At 39.7% G+C, this 16873-nt stretch overlaps 1 protein-coding gene across 1 annotated transcript in view; it reads right to left on the reverse strand.

The window, feature by feature from the left end:
* The window catches only part of glis3 (GLIS family zinc finger 3), a 287369-nt gene that overhangs the window by 35639 nt on the left and 234857 nt on the right, over positions 1–16873 (reverse strand). The window contains exon 9 of the mRNA XM_059026109.1: positions 2091–2260. Coding sequence (XP_058882092.1) covers positions 2091–2260 — 170 coding nt within the window. The remainder of the gene's footprint in view (positions 1–2090; positions 2261–16873) is intronic.

The raw sequence follows: 16873 nt of genomic DNA on the forward strand, positions 1-16873 counted from the left end.
AAATGTCAACATAAGAAGATCAAAATATTTTAAAATGTGTTGGTGAGCACGAAACAGGCGATTTTGTGCCGGATGCAGTAAGACAGACTGACCCTTGGTCATATGTTTACAAACAATTAACAGAAGGTCCGGATAAAAAGAAAGATAAAAAAAGTGGTGAAAATGATCATTTGAGAGTGCTCAATATTACTATCGAACACAACCTGCAGGAAACTAAATACAAAATATAAGAAAACACAACAATTGAAAATAATGACTCAAAACTAAAAAGGGATGACACAGGGTCTGTATGCATCCCGTCGACAGGCATGTCGTATGCAGACAGGCTAAAATAATTGAATCTATTCAGTCTTGAACAAAGAAGACTACGCGGTGATCTGATTCAAGCATTCAAAATCCTAAAAGGTATAGACAATGTCGACCCAGGGGACTTTTTTGACCTGAAAAAAGAAACAAGGACCAGGGCTCGCAAATGGAGATTATATAAAGGGGCATTCAGAACAGAAAATAAGGGGCACTTTTTTACACAGAGAATTGTGAGGGTCTGGAACCAACTCCCCAGTAATGTTGTTGAAGCTGAAACCCTGACGATCCTTTAAGAAGCTGCTTGATGAGATTCTGGGATCAATAAGCTACTAACAATAAGCTACTAACAAACAAACGAACAAGATGGGCTGAATGGCCTCCTCTCTTTTGTAAACTTTCTTATGTTCTTATGTTCTTATGAATATAAACTAAAATTGGATTACATATGTGGTTAATTACGAATGTACAAAACTCAAATGGAAAAAAGTAAAGTGCACATGATAATATGATGTAATATTAAAAGATGAGAGAACCAACTTACAAGGGCTAAATAAGACTCTAGAGTTAGATTCTGGTATAGTAGGCAAACATGTTAAATTTACAGACAACAAAAATAGGAGTGGCAAACAAGCAGCAAAGGTCATTCAAAATGATCTAGACAGCATTCAGAACTGGGCAGACACATGGCAAATGACATTTAATAGAGAAAATTGTAAGGTACTGCACGCAGGCAATATAATGTGCATTATAAATACCATATGGGAGATACTGAAATTGAATAAGGAATCTATGAAAAAGACCTATGAGTTTATGTTGACTCTGAAATGTCTTCATCTAGACAATGTGGGGAAGCTATAAAAAAGACCAACAAAATGCTCGGATATATAGTGAAAAGTGTTGAATTTAAAACAAGGGAAGTAATGTTAAAACTTTACAATGCATTGTCGACCCAGGGAACATTTTTGACCTGAAAAAAGAAACAAGGAGCAGGGGTCACAAATGGAGATTTGATAAAGGGGCATTCAGAACAGAAAATAGGAGGCACTTTTTTACACAGAGAATTGTAAGGGTCTGGAACCAACTCCCCAGTAATGCTGTTGAAGCTGACACCCGGGATCCCTCAAGAAGCTGCTTGATGAGATTTTAGGATCAATAAGCTACTAACGACCAAATGAGCAAGATGGGCCGAATGGCCTCCTCTCGTTTGTAAACTTTCTTATGTTCTTATATAGATGGCTTTGGTGTCTGCTAAAATGCACTGACTTTCTCTGCTAAATGAAGCAGTTGTGAAGGGGATAAACAATGTTCCCTTCACATTGTCTCCCCATTAAGATATTGATATTTGCAGAACAGGTGGAAGTGACATGTTCTTGCATTAATTTGATAAATGTGATATTTTGTAAATGCAATGGAAATAGATATATTTAATTTTAAGATGGCTGACCTATCTAACACTTGACATGTACAAAAAACATGAAATGACAGTAACTGTCCTGATATGGGTTTTTCAAAACAGCCCTGCACCTTCATTAATTTTCAGTTTGCCACAAGAATTTACCTCAGACAATGTTTAACTAGCTTGGTTAATGCACAAACGCTTTTAATCAAATTCCAGTCACAAATAACTGCTTCTTTGGTTTAGAGACATTTGTGGGCTTTTTAAAGTTTTACAAACTTTAACTAAACAAACACTTGATACAAGAACTGTCAAGCCCCATTGTCATCAATAGTGGAACTATTAACTGTCAAACACTGACAAGTATTTCAAATGGTGTGTCTCTTACCTTGAACATGGATGCCATTGGGTTGCACTGGAGGATTTGTCTGGTAGGGTTTCAGGCAAGGCTGTGAGTTCTGCTGGATGTGGGGTGGCTGAGGGTTTCTGCTCTGCATCATGAAAGGGGGAGCAGGGATTCTCCTTGGGCTGGTGTGATGAGGAGATGGGGCTGTAAACCTGCAGACATGGAGAAGAACCACATATGAGTTTTCAGCTTTGCAGACATGCATGTTGTTTATCTTAAATAAACTTAAATAAATCCACCTAAAAAAACCCAAGTGATAAAGAACTCCAAAGGTAGTAGGCATTACCAGGAAAATAGTCTAGCCTTATACACCGGATTGGGCTTCATCTTGGATTATGTTTCAGATAAGGTTTGAGGGAGCAAAGAAGTAAAAAAGAAAAAGAAAAGAATAAGGTTCATGAAGAAGCAGTGCATGCTGCTCTCAAAAGAGATGGAAGACATGTCAATGGCTTGACCTCTCATATCCAATAATTTCCTAAGTTAACACTTAAGCATCTTAATGAATATGATTTTTAATGACCATTTTGGTAACACCAGAGCTCCACAACAGGCCAAAGCTTACATTATGTATGATGTGGTTGTGTGGGTGTGAAAGGGCAGCGTGTTGGCCGTAGGAAACAAAACAAAGAAACAAGGCACAAGGGCCACAAAAAAAAAGGTTTACACAAAATAACAGCTCAGGCTGGGCAATGGCCATCGCTGAATTGCAAAAACACAGTGCACAATCTCACCCTAAACTCCTCTACCAAACAAAGGATTTTTGCTTCCTTTTATACCATGTGGCTGGGACTTGATTGATAATCAATTGTTTTTAATCAAGACCCAGCCACATTCCACTTGGTATTGACAGGGATGGAATTAACCTCATCCCTGCCAAACCTAAATAAAAATACACCATTTATAAGTGCAGGGCTTCTGCCCTGTCACAGGGGATGTTCAATATTCTTTCGGAGACATATTCACATGTAATACAAAATACATGACAATTATATCTATTAGACAATAATTAATGATACATTTAAAATGTAAAAAAGAAAACAGCCTACTGAATTTAGTTCAAAATGTAAAGTTGTTCTACATCACAAGAAAAAGGGTACCCGTGATAATGTTGCTAGTGTTTGTGCCTGTTAGACTGTTAGCACTCCTTTGAGAGGCTTGACTGTAAACAGTTTTGGACAAGGTTTATTTACATAGTCTCTAACGTCAAAGGACTAAGTTATTCCACTTATACCGTATCTACACTACATAAGTACCGAACTTAAAACAATCAATTATCTTGACAAACCTGGATTCACAGCACCCATACCGTTGCTACTTGTTGGCAGGATAAATCTGGAACTGGAGAGTACGCCCCTTTCAGTACAGATCTGCAGCTGATTAGCATTTATGCTGGATGTGCTTCAGGCTTGATTCCAAATGCTTGATTAATTTTTAAAGTGCAGAAGCAAAAAGGTGACTACCATGGAGAAATGAACTATGAGAATTTTGAGAAGTGGATGCAGATAATAAATTACTTCCAAATTGCCTCAGTCCTCTGTTGTGGTACTTGATAATGGCCGCTATCACATAGACCAGGGGTGCCCAATCCTGGTCCTGGAGGGCCGATGTCCCTCCTGGCTTTTGTTGCAACTGTGCCCTAAATTACTTAATTGGACCAACCAAGCACTTATTAGAAGCTTAATTGGTCCAATTAATCAATTTAGTGTACAGTTTGAACAAAAACCAGGAGGGCATCGGCCCTCCAGGACCAGGATTGGGCACCCCTGACATAAACATTGGAATTGCTTACTGGGGAAACAATCTGGTTGTAGAAGATCAAATTGAAAAGATCTTCAAAAGATCATCATTAGTCATCATCAGTGGAAGTAATAGTAGTGACTCAGATTCGCTTATTTAGACACTGATCAGGACCATGCTGAGGAATGACCGTATAATAAATAAAAAACAACACAACTGGCACTCAGCACAGAAAAAGAAAATTCAGCTCCACAACACCTAATTCTGAAAACCAACTTGCTATTTTACAGTTACAAGTTTGAACTGTTCACATTGTTACAGTTGCATTTTAACTCCTAGTACAACCATTGCAATTGCAGTTTTCTCTGTATTGTATCACATAATGCAAACCTTATTTTAAACTCTGTTCAAGTTATCAAAGTTGTTACTATTTTACAAATAAAATTCGTTATGCAGTTCACTCTCTGTCTAATAACTCACTGACATAAAATAAGTAGAGTACCCCCCCCCCCCCAACAAGTAACACATAACTTTAGAACTCTGGCAGGAAAAAATTGCTCACCAGGGATTATAAAAAAATACTGCATGGGGTAGTGTGTGATTGTGACAGGATGGCTTGCAGTGGTGAGGTGTGGTGATGTCACGGACCAGGAAGTAACTGAACCAAAACAGTGGATGGGCGGGTGAAACTGAACGCAACGGCATTCAGCTTATTTTATTAAATCAATAAACCAAAATATTTAAACAAACAAAACACAAAACAAAAAGGCGCGTTGGCCAAACAAATAAACAGAAACAAGTATATTTACATATAGCAATTGTTCTTAACTGTTTTCTCTCTCCTCGCTCTCTCTGCTCCCTGTACTCTCCTCTGTACACTCCACCCCGCAGCACGGACAGCTGCAGGTTCTTATACCCTGGCTGAGGGGTATACTAGCTGTTAATTATCTTATTACCCCTCGGCCACAGTCTGCACGAGTTTAGTAAGGATGCGTGACTGTCAGCTAGTTAAATAATCAGTAGCTGATCAGCCACGCATCCTCACGAGGTTTTTAAAATATAAATAACAAATATCAAAATCGGCTTTCGCTGTAATAAACAAATCATAATAAATAAATAAACAAAGGGGCGGGACACTCCGCCACAGTGATAAATGAGAATTTAATGCCCACCCTCAGGGTGGTATGCTTAGATAAACCCCTCAGGCTTCGCCCCCTAAATTCTCATATCACACACTACCCCATGTGTTATTCTCTATTTACCAACGGCAAATAGATGACATTGACAACATAGCTCATTCGAAAAATAACACTACCTACAGAAAGTGTAGTAGTCCACCTTTTGTGTAATGTGACTAGAATTTAAGTGGGGCCAGTAATACTGTATACATGGATATACAGACGTGCTCAATTTTGTTGGTACCCTTACAGCTCATTGAAATAATGCTTCATTCCTCCTGAAAAGTGATGAAATTAAAAGCTATTTTATCATGTATACTTGCATGCCTTTGGTATGTCATAGAATAAAGCAAAGAAGCTGTGAAAAGAGATGAATTATTGCTTATTCTACAAAGATATTCTAAAATGGCCTGGACACATTTGTTGGTACCCCTTAGAAAAGATAATAAATAATTGGATTAATTGAATAATAGACAAGCATGGTAAAGGTAAAGGCTACAAGACCATCTCCAAGCAGCTTGATGTTCCTGTGACAACAGTTGCAAATATTATTAAGAAGTTTAAGGTCCATGGAACTGTAGCCAACCTCCCTGGGTGCGGCCGCAAGAGGAAAATCGACCCCAGAGTGAACAGAAGGATAGTTCAAGGTATGTCAGAAGGTGAAGGTACGTCAGTTTCTGATCGCACCATCCATCGCTTTTTGAGCGAAAGTGGGCTCCATGGAAGAAGACCCAGGAGGACTCCACTTTTGACAGAAAAACATAAAAAAGCCAGACTGGAATTTGCTAAAATGCATATTGACAAGCCACAATCCTTCTGGGAGAATGTCCTTTGGACAGATGAGTCAAAACTGGAGCTTTTTGGCAAGTCACATCAGCTCTATGTTCACAGACGAAAAAATGAAGCTTTCAAAGAAAAGAACACCATACCTACAGTGAAACATGGAGGAGGCTCTGTTATGTTTTGGGGCTGCTTTGCTGCGCCTGGCACAGGGTGCCTTGAATCTGTGCAGGGCACAATGAAATCTCAAGACTATCAAGGCATTCTGGAGCGAAATGTACTGCCCAGTGTCAGAAAGCTCTGTCTCAGTCGTAGGTCATGGGTCCTCCAACAGGATAATGACCCAAAACACACAGCTAAAAGCACCCAAGAATGGATAAGAACAAAACATTGGACTATTCTGAAGTGGCCTTCTATGAGTCCTGATCTGAATCCTATCGAACATCTATGGAAAGAGCTGAAACTTGCAGTCTGGAGAAGGCACCCATCAAACCTGAGACAGCTGGAGCAGTTTGCTCAGGAAGAGTGGGCCAAACTACCTGTTAACAGGTGCAGAAGTCTCATTGAGAGCTACAGAAAACGTTTGATTGCAGTGATTGCCTCTGAAGGTTGTGCAACAAAATATTAGGTTAGCGGTCCCATCATTTTTGTCCATGCCATTTTCATTTGTTTTCTTATTTACAATATTATGTTGAATAAAAAATCAAAAACAAAGTCTGATTTCTATTAAATATGGAATAAACAATGGCGGATGCCAATTACTTTTGTCAGTTTCAAGTTATTTCAGAGAAAATTGTGCATTCTTCGTTTTTTGTGGAGGGGTACCAACAAATATGAGCACGTCTGTATATGTACCAAAATAGATCAAAAGGTTTCTACATTTTTGTTCTCTGAATACAATATGATAGTATTTTCATGCTGAAGACATTCTAATGCAATGCATTTGGGGATCTGAAGAAGATGAAATTTAGTACAGCATGCGATTCAGTCCTAAAAAGTTTATGTGCCAAGGATATATCTATAGCTACAGTAAATAACCAGACAAGTAAAAGTATACAGAACTGCTATCTAACTTTGTTTTTAATTAAATTTAACTGCACGTGGATCTAACTGTTTTTTTAAAGACAGTATTTGTTACCTAAACTGAAACATTGTCAAGCATAGCTTATTAAAAGTAAGCTCTTTATATAAAACCATGATGACTTTCTGCCAACCATAAAAAAAACCTATAAAATTAGTTTACCCATACCCATCAAAAACTGAAATTCTTTTCTTCCCATCCCCCTCTTTTCCACCACCCTGCCCCACCATCTCATTCCCTCCCTTGTCCCTCATTCCATCCCGCTCTGCTTGTAACCTCAGCGTCATCTTCGACTCTACCCTCTCCCTTTCTGACCATATCTTGGCCATAACACGCACCTGCCGCTTCCACCTATTCAACATCTGCAAAATATGCCTGTCCATTTCCTTTTCTGCTACTAAACTTCTGGACTACTGTGACAGAGATCGAATGAGTCTTAGTGTTAGATCTCCCTCTCGACCTGTGAGAGCACGGTATACGAGGAACAGAGTACCCTTAATGAAATGGCACGACAATTTATTCCGTAGGGTAGATGGAAGTCGGTCAGTTCGGAAGGGGGCGGAGCCATGGCACCCGAGCTCAGTGACCCAGACGGTAAGCGGCGTGGCATCCGAGGACTGGAGGAGCGGATGCGCTCGTTAACCTCGGGGTCATGGGCGAGGGTATAAATAGGGGGCATGGCTTGAGTGATCTGTTCCTTTGCAGATGGTTAAACCAAATAACCTAGAAGGAGCCCGTCTTGTTTGTGCTAAAACCGTGAGTGATTGCTTGTCTGTGTATTTACACTGTTTGTCTTGTGTGTCGTTTCTCACAAAGATTACTGAGCACGATCCGGAGCTGCAGCCGCCGGCCAGCGAAAAACCCGGACTTCACCACGCACCTTTGCACTACAGTTTGCACCTTTAGCACTTTAATCACGCACTGTCTTTGTGTTTGTGTTTAGTGTGGGTGTCTGAACGGGACTTTGGGGTTGCGGGTCAAACCCGTAGGATTTACAAATAGAAGTGATACACGCCGCTGTATCACTTCCAGCACTATTATTATTTGCAGGTTTTGCCTTAAGGCTCTGGACATTTATTAAATTAAATAAACACCCTTGCACCTGTACCAACGTTGTCTGTGTGATTCTTCTGCACTGCACTCACCTGCACGTCATTACCACTTTGCCACAACTACTCTTTCATTTTCACCCGCCTTGACTACTGTAACTCCCTCCTCCTTGGCCTCCCCTCCTACGCCTTTACACCATTACAACAAATTCAAAACGCCTCTGCCCGTACCATATCTCCCCTCTCCTCCTCCCTCCCTGTCTATTATCGTTGCCTGTTCAAATTCCTTACCCTTGTGTACAAATCTCTCCATGGTCTTGCCCCACATTATCTAGCTGCTCTGAACACCTATGTTCCCCCACGTCCCTTATGCTCCCAATCACTATTGTCCCTCTTGGTCCCACCCTTGCCCTGTGCCCAACCCCGTTCCCGTTGCTTTTCCCTTCTTGCTCCCCTTCATTGGAATAGACTGGTCCTTGTTTATTTTTTCAGGTCAAAAAAGTCCCCTGGGTCGACATTGTCTATACCTTTTAGGATTTTGAATGTTTGAATCAGATCGCTGCGTAGTCTTCTTTGTTCAAGACTGAATAGATTCAATTATTTTAGCCTGTCTGCATATGACATGCCTTTTAAACCCAGGATAATTCTGGTTGCTCTTCTTTGCACTCTTTCTAGAGCAGCAATATCCTTTTTGTAACGAGGTGACCAGAACTGAACATAATATTCTAGGTGAGGTCTTACTAATTAATGCATTGTAAAGTTTTAACATTACTTCCCTTGATTTAAATTCAACACTTTTCACAATATATCCGAGCATCTTGTTAGCCTTTTTTATTGTTTCCCCACATTGTCTATATTAAGACATTTCTGAGTCAACATAAACTCCTAGGTCTTTTTCATAGTTCCCTTCTTCAATTTCAGTATCTCCCATATGATATTTATAATACACATTTTTATGCCTACATGCAATACTTTACACTTTTCTCTATTAAATTTCATTTGCCATGTGTCTGCCCAGTTCTGAATGTTGTCTAGATCATTTTGAATGACCTTTGCTGCTGCAACAGTGTTTGCCACTCCTCCTATTTTTGTGTCATCTGCAAATTTTGCTGTGAGATAACATTTTTTTCAAAGAGATAACTAGACTACTTTTAAAACAGGAAATATACAGAGAACTTGAATAATTAAAGAATGTAAAAATGAACGCTTTAGAAGGCTAAATTAGGGCTACTGATTTTCCACGATCGCAGAATCACGGACAGAATCACTGAATTAGGCATTGGGAACAGAATTGGCATTTTGGGAATGGAATTGTGCTTTGCAACTGCACCTTTAAAAAAAAATGCGAGGGGGGCTCCCGAGTGGCACATCCAGTAAAGGCTCTCTGCGTGGAGTGCAGGATGTGCACTCCACGCAATGTTCACGAGTTCGAGTCCAGGCTATTCCTTTGCCGACCGAGGACGGGAGTTTCCAGGGGGCAGCGCTCAATTGGCCGAGTGCCGCCCGGGGGGAGGGAGGGTTAGGTTGGCCAGGGTGTCCTCAGCTAACTGCACACCAGCGACCCCTGTAGTCTGGCCGGGCGCCTCCGGGCTTGCCTGTAAGCTGCCTGAGAGCTGCATTGTCCTCCGACACTGTAGTTCTTGGGTGGCTGCATGGTGAGTCCGCAGTGTGAAAAAAAGTGGTCGGCTGACGGCACACGCTTCAGAGGACAGCGTGTGTTCGCCTTCGCCCTCCCGAGTCAGTGCAGGGGTGGTAGCAGTGAGCTGAGTCTAAAAATAATTAGCCATTTCAAATTGGGAGAAAATAATAAATAATACTGCTGTTATTCTCCTATAAAAAATAATGGATTGCTTTGAAAACTACACTACCAAGAAGCCCAGAGATGACGCTTGTATAAAACGTTTTTGTATGTTTATTTGGATCATTTTAACGAGAAAACAGGTAGTTTTTTGGGCGTACGCTGATGGACTTTTTCAGCACTGTCTGTGTGCTGTGTGAGTCAAGCTGTTTAAAAAGCAACTAGCTGTTTTGTGAGAGTTCTATTCTGTGGAATAACTTTGGAGTTGTATATACCCCCCTGATTAAAAAAAACTTAATTGAATTCATTTATTTGGTTATTATCGCAAATCCGTTACTCCATCACCTGCTTGTGGCAACCGCCACACAATGTGCTGCAAGAAGCATAGCACCTGCGCATTCTTAAGTGAATGCCAGTAAGCCTGGCCAGGCAATCTAGTTATTTCATGACAGCATTTTTAATTAGCTCCTTAATATTTTGCCACAGATACGTGTATATATAATCTATACCCTTGCCTGGTTTAAAAATAAACTCTTGGGGCAATTATTGTTTTAGTTCGTGTGCTGGGTACATTTGTTTATATTTGGGTTAAAACGCTATGGTCCTAGACTAATTCGTTTTAGGTATTTTGGCCATTACTGTTTTCCGTAATTGGGGGCGGAGTTTCCATTGCTTAAAAGCTCTAGACCAATAGGGTATAAAAAAGGGTTTTGAAAGTCTGTTTGGAAGAGAGAAAAAATACAGAGTTATTAGAGAGACAGAGAGAGAGGACTTACAGGCAATCTGTTCAAACGACAGAAAAAACGAGTTAGTTTGTGTATAGCATGCTTCTAGTCTGTGTTATGTCAAACAACCGTGTTTTGGTTTTTACCAGTTTCTATAGCGGGTTCGACTAATACTAGTGCAATAGCTAGTATCACACGCTGCTCAGTGCTCGTTGGGCAATACTTCCGTTTTGGGTCCTATTTTTCTTCCAGTTGGTTTGATTTATATATTTACCTTGATACTTTACTGCTGTTACGGGACAACTGAACGAGAGAAGATATTCAAGCAAATGGCGACTCCCAACATTGTATGAACTGGAGGACTTGCACACGGATTCATCATAACCGGGTGAGATCGATCCTTTTCTATTTTTTGCTGCAGTTTGGATTACAAATATTTTTTGAATGGCCATTCGGGTTTTTGTTTGGAGAGCGTTCTTTTGGGATTGCTGGATTGTTGTGTTATTTTTCTAGAACTTTATTGGTTTGTTTTTGTTTGTTTTGTTACTTTCTGGGTGCGTTTTAATATCAAGCCCGGGACTGAAACTTAAGTACTCATACACTTGGAAATAATTATTGCAACTGCGTGGGCCATAGAATGAATCCTTCAAGAAGCTGCTTGATGAGATTCTGGGATCAATAAGCTACTAACAACCAAACGAGCAAGATGGGCTGAATGGCCTCCTCTCGTTTGTAAACTTTCTTATGTTCTAACAGCCTGATTATTGGTTGGCCTGCCTGTATTTTTTTGTTGTCTCCTTCGCTCTCTTTCTTTTTTGTTTACTCAAGTTCCAACAGCGAAGCAGATTATTAATGGTTTTGCTATACATTGTTTGTTCAGTTTTTAGTTTGCTTACCACTGAGTCAGGGTTGATATTTGCCAGATTTCTGACCTTACTTAAGACTTACTGTTCTGATTACTCCAGGGTACACCTGTTCTTAGTACTATATACAAATAGACATAATAAACCTATCCTGTTTAAAATTTACTCCCTTGGTTCTCGTGAAATCCTTGTTTTTTGCTGTACTGATTTACCTGCTGGGACTGTAGTATTGAATGTTTTATGCTCGGTGCTAGTATACACTTATGGCCTAGGTGTTTGGTTATTGTACACTAGGTAGGTTTGTTACATGCTCAACACAAGGAAATGGCATGGTGGTTTTATAACTTATTATTTCTAATTCATCATTAACTCCTTAATAATACTACGGAGTAATTTTTAGATTTTTTACTCGTGTTGCTATAGCATGGCTCTCTCTACTCTAACTACTATAGTAAGAAAATTGTAGATTCAACAATGAGTGGACCAATAAATACTTATTTATTTTACCAACTGTACCGAACGCAAAGTCAGTGTTTTCATTGTGCGATGAATGTGTCAGTAGTTAAGGAATGCAATATGAAAAGGCATTTTGAAACCAAACAAGGCTTTTAGAAATACGTATCCAGAGGGCACAGTTTACAATATTAGAAATGCGTGTAGCAAAGGAGAAGCCATACTAATGGGGGATTTCAACTTCCCCCATTAAAATGGGAAAACCGGATGGGGAGCACGACGGACAAAATTGAAATGATGGAAATGACAAATGACTGCTTCCTACGCAATTTGTCAAGGCATCGACTAGAGGGGAGGCATGCCTTGATTTAGTCTTTTCAAATAACGAAGACAGAATAACTAAAACAGAGGTCAGAGAGCCATTGGCAAACTCAGACCACAACATGGTCTCATTTGAAGTGATTTTTAAAACTCCAAAAGTAATGACTAAAGCTAAGGTTTACAATTTTAGAAAAGCAAACTATGAAGGTATGAAACAGAGACTAACAGAAGTAGATTGGAGTAAAATAGAGAAAACATCCACAGAAAAAGGATGGCTGTTTTTTAAAAATGTAGTACTAGAGGCACAAAACAATTACATCCCAAAAGTAGACAAATCTAAATCTAAAACAAAATGGCCAAAACGGTTAATGGATACATTAAAAAAAAAAATCAGTGAAAAAAGGCACTGTGGCAATGTGCCCTGCCCCTGTGTGCATTTGTGTGTTGTGTTGTATGGTGCGTGTGTTAATGTTGGTGTATAGATTGGTACACGGGATATAAACGGGTCTGTGTTTCACGTGTATTAAAAAAGTGTAGATTTGTATTTAGGCACGAGGAAGGCACAAATCACTTCACGTGCTGGTTAAATGTAATATGTGAGCACGGGGTTGCACAGAATTAATTCACGTGCTGGGATTCAAGTGAATAATTAATTAGTAATTGAATCCCAGCACAACAGTATATATAGAGACACGTAGCATTCACTCGGGGTTAGGTGTTCGGTGAGTGGAGAACGGGATTGGAGACGGAGGTAAAGATAATAATAATAATAATAATAATAATAATAATAATAATAATAATAGTTGTTAAATCTGCTCACCGTGTTTTGTCTGTTTGGTCCGTTTTTGTTTGTCTTTTTATTTTGGTGTATAGTGCCGTGTCCTGTGTTTTGTGTTTCAAACCTTTTATTTTCTGTTCTGTTTATTAAATGCTGAGCGAAAGCATTCGCTCAGCTTCACCAAACTCTACATCTCTGTCTGTTTATTTCCTGCATCTGGTCTAACGCCACCCACTCCGGCCGTCTTTGTGACAGGCACTTACAGAGCATTTAAAAGGGATCAAAAACAAAGAAAGAGTACTTGGAACTGCAAAAGCAAGTCAAAAAGGAAGTTAGAAAGGCCAAGAGAGAGATAAAAATGAACATTGCTAAGGGGGCTAAAACCAATTCCACCAAGAAAACCAATTCCACCAATAACAGCAAGAGAACATTCAAAGAGGAGGTTAAATGTCTAAGATACACATGGCAAAATCATAGACGAAGAAAAAAAAAGCAAATTTATTAAATGATTACTTTTCACAGGTTTTTACAAAGGAGGATACGGACAACATGCCCCACATGTCGACCTGTTCCTATCCAGTTTTAAATAACTTTATCACAACAGAGGCAGAAGTGTTAAAGGGACTAGGAGCTCTTAAAATAAACAAATCCCCTGGGCCACATGAGATCATCCCAATAGTACTCAAAGAAATGAAAGAAGTTATTTACAAACTGCTAATCAAGATCATGCAACAGTCTCTTGACACAGGGGTTGTGCCGACAGACTGGAAAATTGCAAACGTAATACCGATCCACAAAAAGGGAGACAAAACCGAACCAGGTAACCAATAAGCCTGACTTCTATTATATGTAAACTTATGGAAACTATAATAAGATCCAAAATGGAAAATTACCTATATGGTAACAATATCCTGGGAGACAGTCAGCATGGTTTTAGGAACGGGAGATCATGTCTAACTAACCTGCTTGATTTTTTTGAGGATGCTACATCGGCAATGGATAACTGCAAAGCATACGACATGGTTTATTTAGATTTCCAGAAAGCTTGAACGCAGTAGGGATTCAAGGAAATGCATGCACATGGATTAGGGAGTGGTTAACATGTAGAAAACAGAAAGTACTGATTAGAGGAAAAACCTCAAAATGGAGCCAGTTAACCGGTGGTGTACCACAGGGATCAGTATTAGGTCCTCTGCTATTCCTAATCTACATTAATGACAGATTCTGGTATAGTAAGCAAACTCGTTAAATTTGCAGACGACACAAAAACAGGAGGAGTGGCAAACACTGTTGCGCAGCAAAGATCATTCAAAATGATCTAGACAGCATTCAGAACTGGGCAGACACATGGCAAATGACATTTAATAGAGAAAAGTGTAAGGTAATGCACGCAGGCAATAAAAAGGTGCATTATAAATGTCATATGGGAGATACTGAAATTTAAGAAGGAATCTATGAAAAAGACCTAGGAGTTTATGTTGACTCAGAAATGTCTTCGTCTAGACAATGTGGGGAAGCTATAAAAAAGGCCAACAAGATGCTCGGATATATTGTGAGAAGTGTTGAATTTAAATCAAGGGAAGTAATGTTAAAACTTTACAATGCATTAGTAAGACCTCATCTAGAATATTGTGTTCAGGTCTGGTCACCTCTAGAAAGAGTGCAAAGAAGAGCAAACAGAATTATCCCGGGTTTAAATGGCATGTCGTATGCAGACAGGCTAAAAGAATTGAATCTGTTCAGTCTTGAACAAAGAAGACTGCGCGGTGATCTGATTCAAGCATTCAAAATCCTAAAAGGTATAGACAATGTTGACCCAGGGGACTTTTTTGACCTGAAAAAAGAAACAAGGACCAGGGGTCACAAATGGAGATTAGATAATGGGGCATTCAGAACAGAAAATAGGAGGCACTTTTTTACACAAAGAATTGAGGGTCTGGAACCAACTCCCCAGTAATGTTGTTGAAGCTGACACCCTGGGATCCTTCAAGAAGCTGCTTGATGAGATTCTGGGATCAATAAGCTACTAACAACCAAACGAGCAAGATGGGCTGAATGGCCTCCTCTCGTTTGTAAACTTTCTTATGTTTTTAACTAGACTATGTAAATTTTGTTGGTTTAATTTGCTGTAATCCCAGACGAAAATTGGGTATTCAGGCAGTATTGTTTTTCTTTCTGATTTATTTCCTGTAAATCTGTAACGTAATTGGGTAAGGCTCTTGTTTCTCTATTTTTTTTATTAGCCAGCCATTAGTCTAGGGAGTCGCTGTAACAAAAAGTACTACTGTGAACCATTAGGTGATGCTGTAATCAGATTGGAAAAGGGAAGGGGAGTTCAGTCGTACTTGCTTTGGTAACGGGGATGGGGCTTCTGTAAGCCTAGGTTTTTGGAGAAAAGAGCACAAAGTTTTTGCCATTCCTGAACCCAATGTAAAGTATAACAACGTGTTTGCTATAGGTAGGAAATAGCGTTGGTTTTCATCAACCCGTGATTTAAATGCATGTAAGGAGAACGCGTGCAAGTTTAAACAATTGGGTACATAGGGCAAAACACTGAATATATTGCAGGTATAAAATCTGGTTTCTAAAAGTGCAGAATTAAAACAATGTTTTATTTAAGGGGTGTTTTTTAATGATTGTTTAGTTTGTGTTGAATTTCTTATGTTCCTCCTTAATCAGCAATGCGGCCATCACACTAGATTCACTGTAATAAGAACTTCCTTCATGGTAAAATAAAATGTGTCTAAGGCAAGAAAGACTAATACAACTATTATAATTTATATAAGAGAAGTAGTTTTGTATTAAAATAGTTTCAAAACAGCAAGATTCGATGCTATGATCTAAAAAACAGCAGGCTAAGACTTTATGGACTTGTGCAAGAGTTGCTGAGATTTTAGGGGTTTCATCAGCGATGATCTGGAGGTGTGAACATCTCAACTTTACTGTATTTAGTTTATATTTGTAAAAAATATATAGATATAAACATATATATATATATATATATATTTTTAAAGATTATTCAGAGAAGTCTTCTGTGAAAATTCTAAGACTGTACTTTTTTTTTTTTTTTTTAATTTTAGTCGTTGCCAATTATTTTTTATTATTTTCTCCCCAATTTGAAATGCCCAATTATTTTTAGGCTCAGCTCACGGCTACCGCCCCTGCGCTGACTCGGGAGGGGCGAAGATGAACACACGCTGTCCTCCGAAGCGTGTGTCGTCAGCTGCCCACTTCTTTACACTCTGCAGACTCACCGTGCAGCCGCCTCAGAGCTACAGCGTTGGAGGACAACGCAGCTCTGGGCAGCTTACAGGCAAGCCCGCAGGCGCCCGGCCAGACTACAGGGGTCGCTGGTGCGCGGTGAGCCGAGGACACCCTGGCCGACCTAACCCTCCCTCCTCCCGGGCGACACTCGTCCAATTGAGCGCCGCCCCCTGGGAGCTCCCGTCCACGGTCGGCTGTGGAACAGCCTGGACTCGAACCGACGACGTCCAGGCTATAGAGCGCATCCTGCACTCTAGCGAGTGCTTTTACTGGATGCGCCACTCGGGAGCCCCTCTAAGAATGTACTTTTGACAGTCTGGAGAAACACTGATGTTGCTCTGTGCCCTTTGGCAGGTTGGCATTTTTTTTAAACTGAGTTTCATTGGCCCTTGTGTTATTTGTTCTAAAGTTCTGTGATAAGCATTTCTTATTCATGCTTGATTCTTCAGTTTGTCCCTTGAATTTTACACATTTTCACCCATGGAACGATAATTGTACCAAACTGGCACTGGCCTACTCCCTCCAGGCATTTCCAAAATCTCGAAAAGTATAATACGATGACGGTATAATGACATCAAAAGTCTAGAAAAAGAATGTTCTATTCTGGGTGCCAATGTTCTTTTTCCAGCTGGATATATTTCTTGAAGCCTTCAATGCTGATGGGTTTCTTGTTGCTTAACCATGTTTTAATATAGAGTTAACCAACTACCAACTAAACCACTAAAAATACCATATACA

Source organism: Acipenser ruthenus, chromosome 1 (assembly GCF_902713425.1).
Source record: "Acipenser ruthenus chromosome 1, fAciRut3.2 maternal haplotype, whole genome shotgun sequence".
Classification (NCBI taxonomy): Eukaryota; Metazoa; Chordata; class Actinopteri; order Acipenseriformes; family Acipenseridae; genus Acipenser; species Acipenser ruthenus.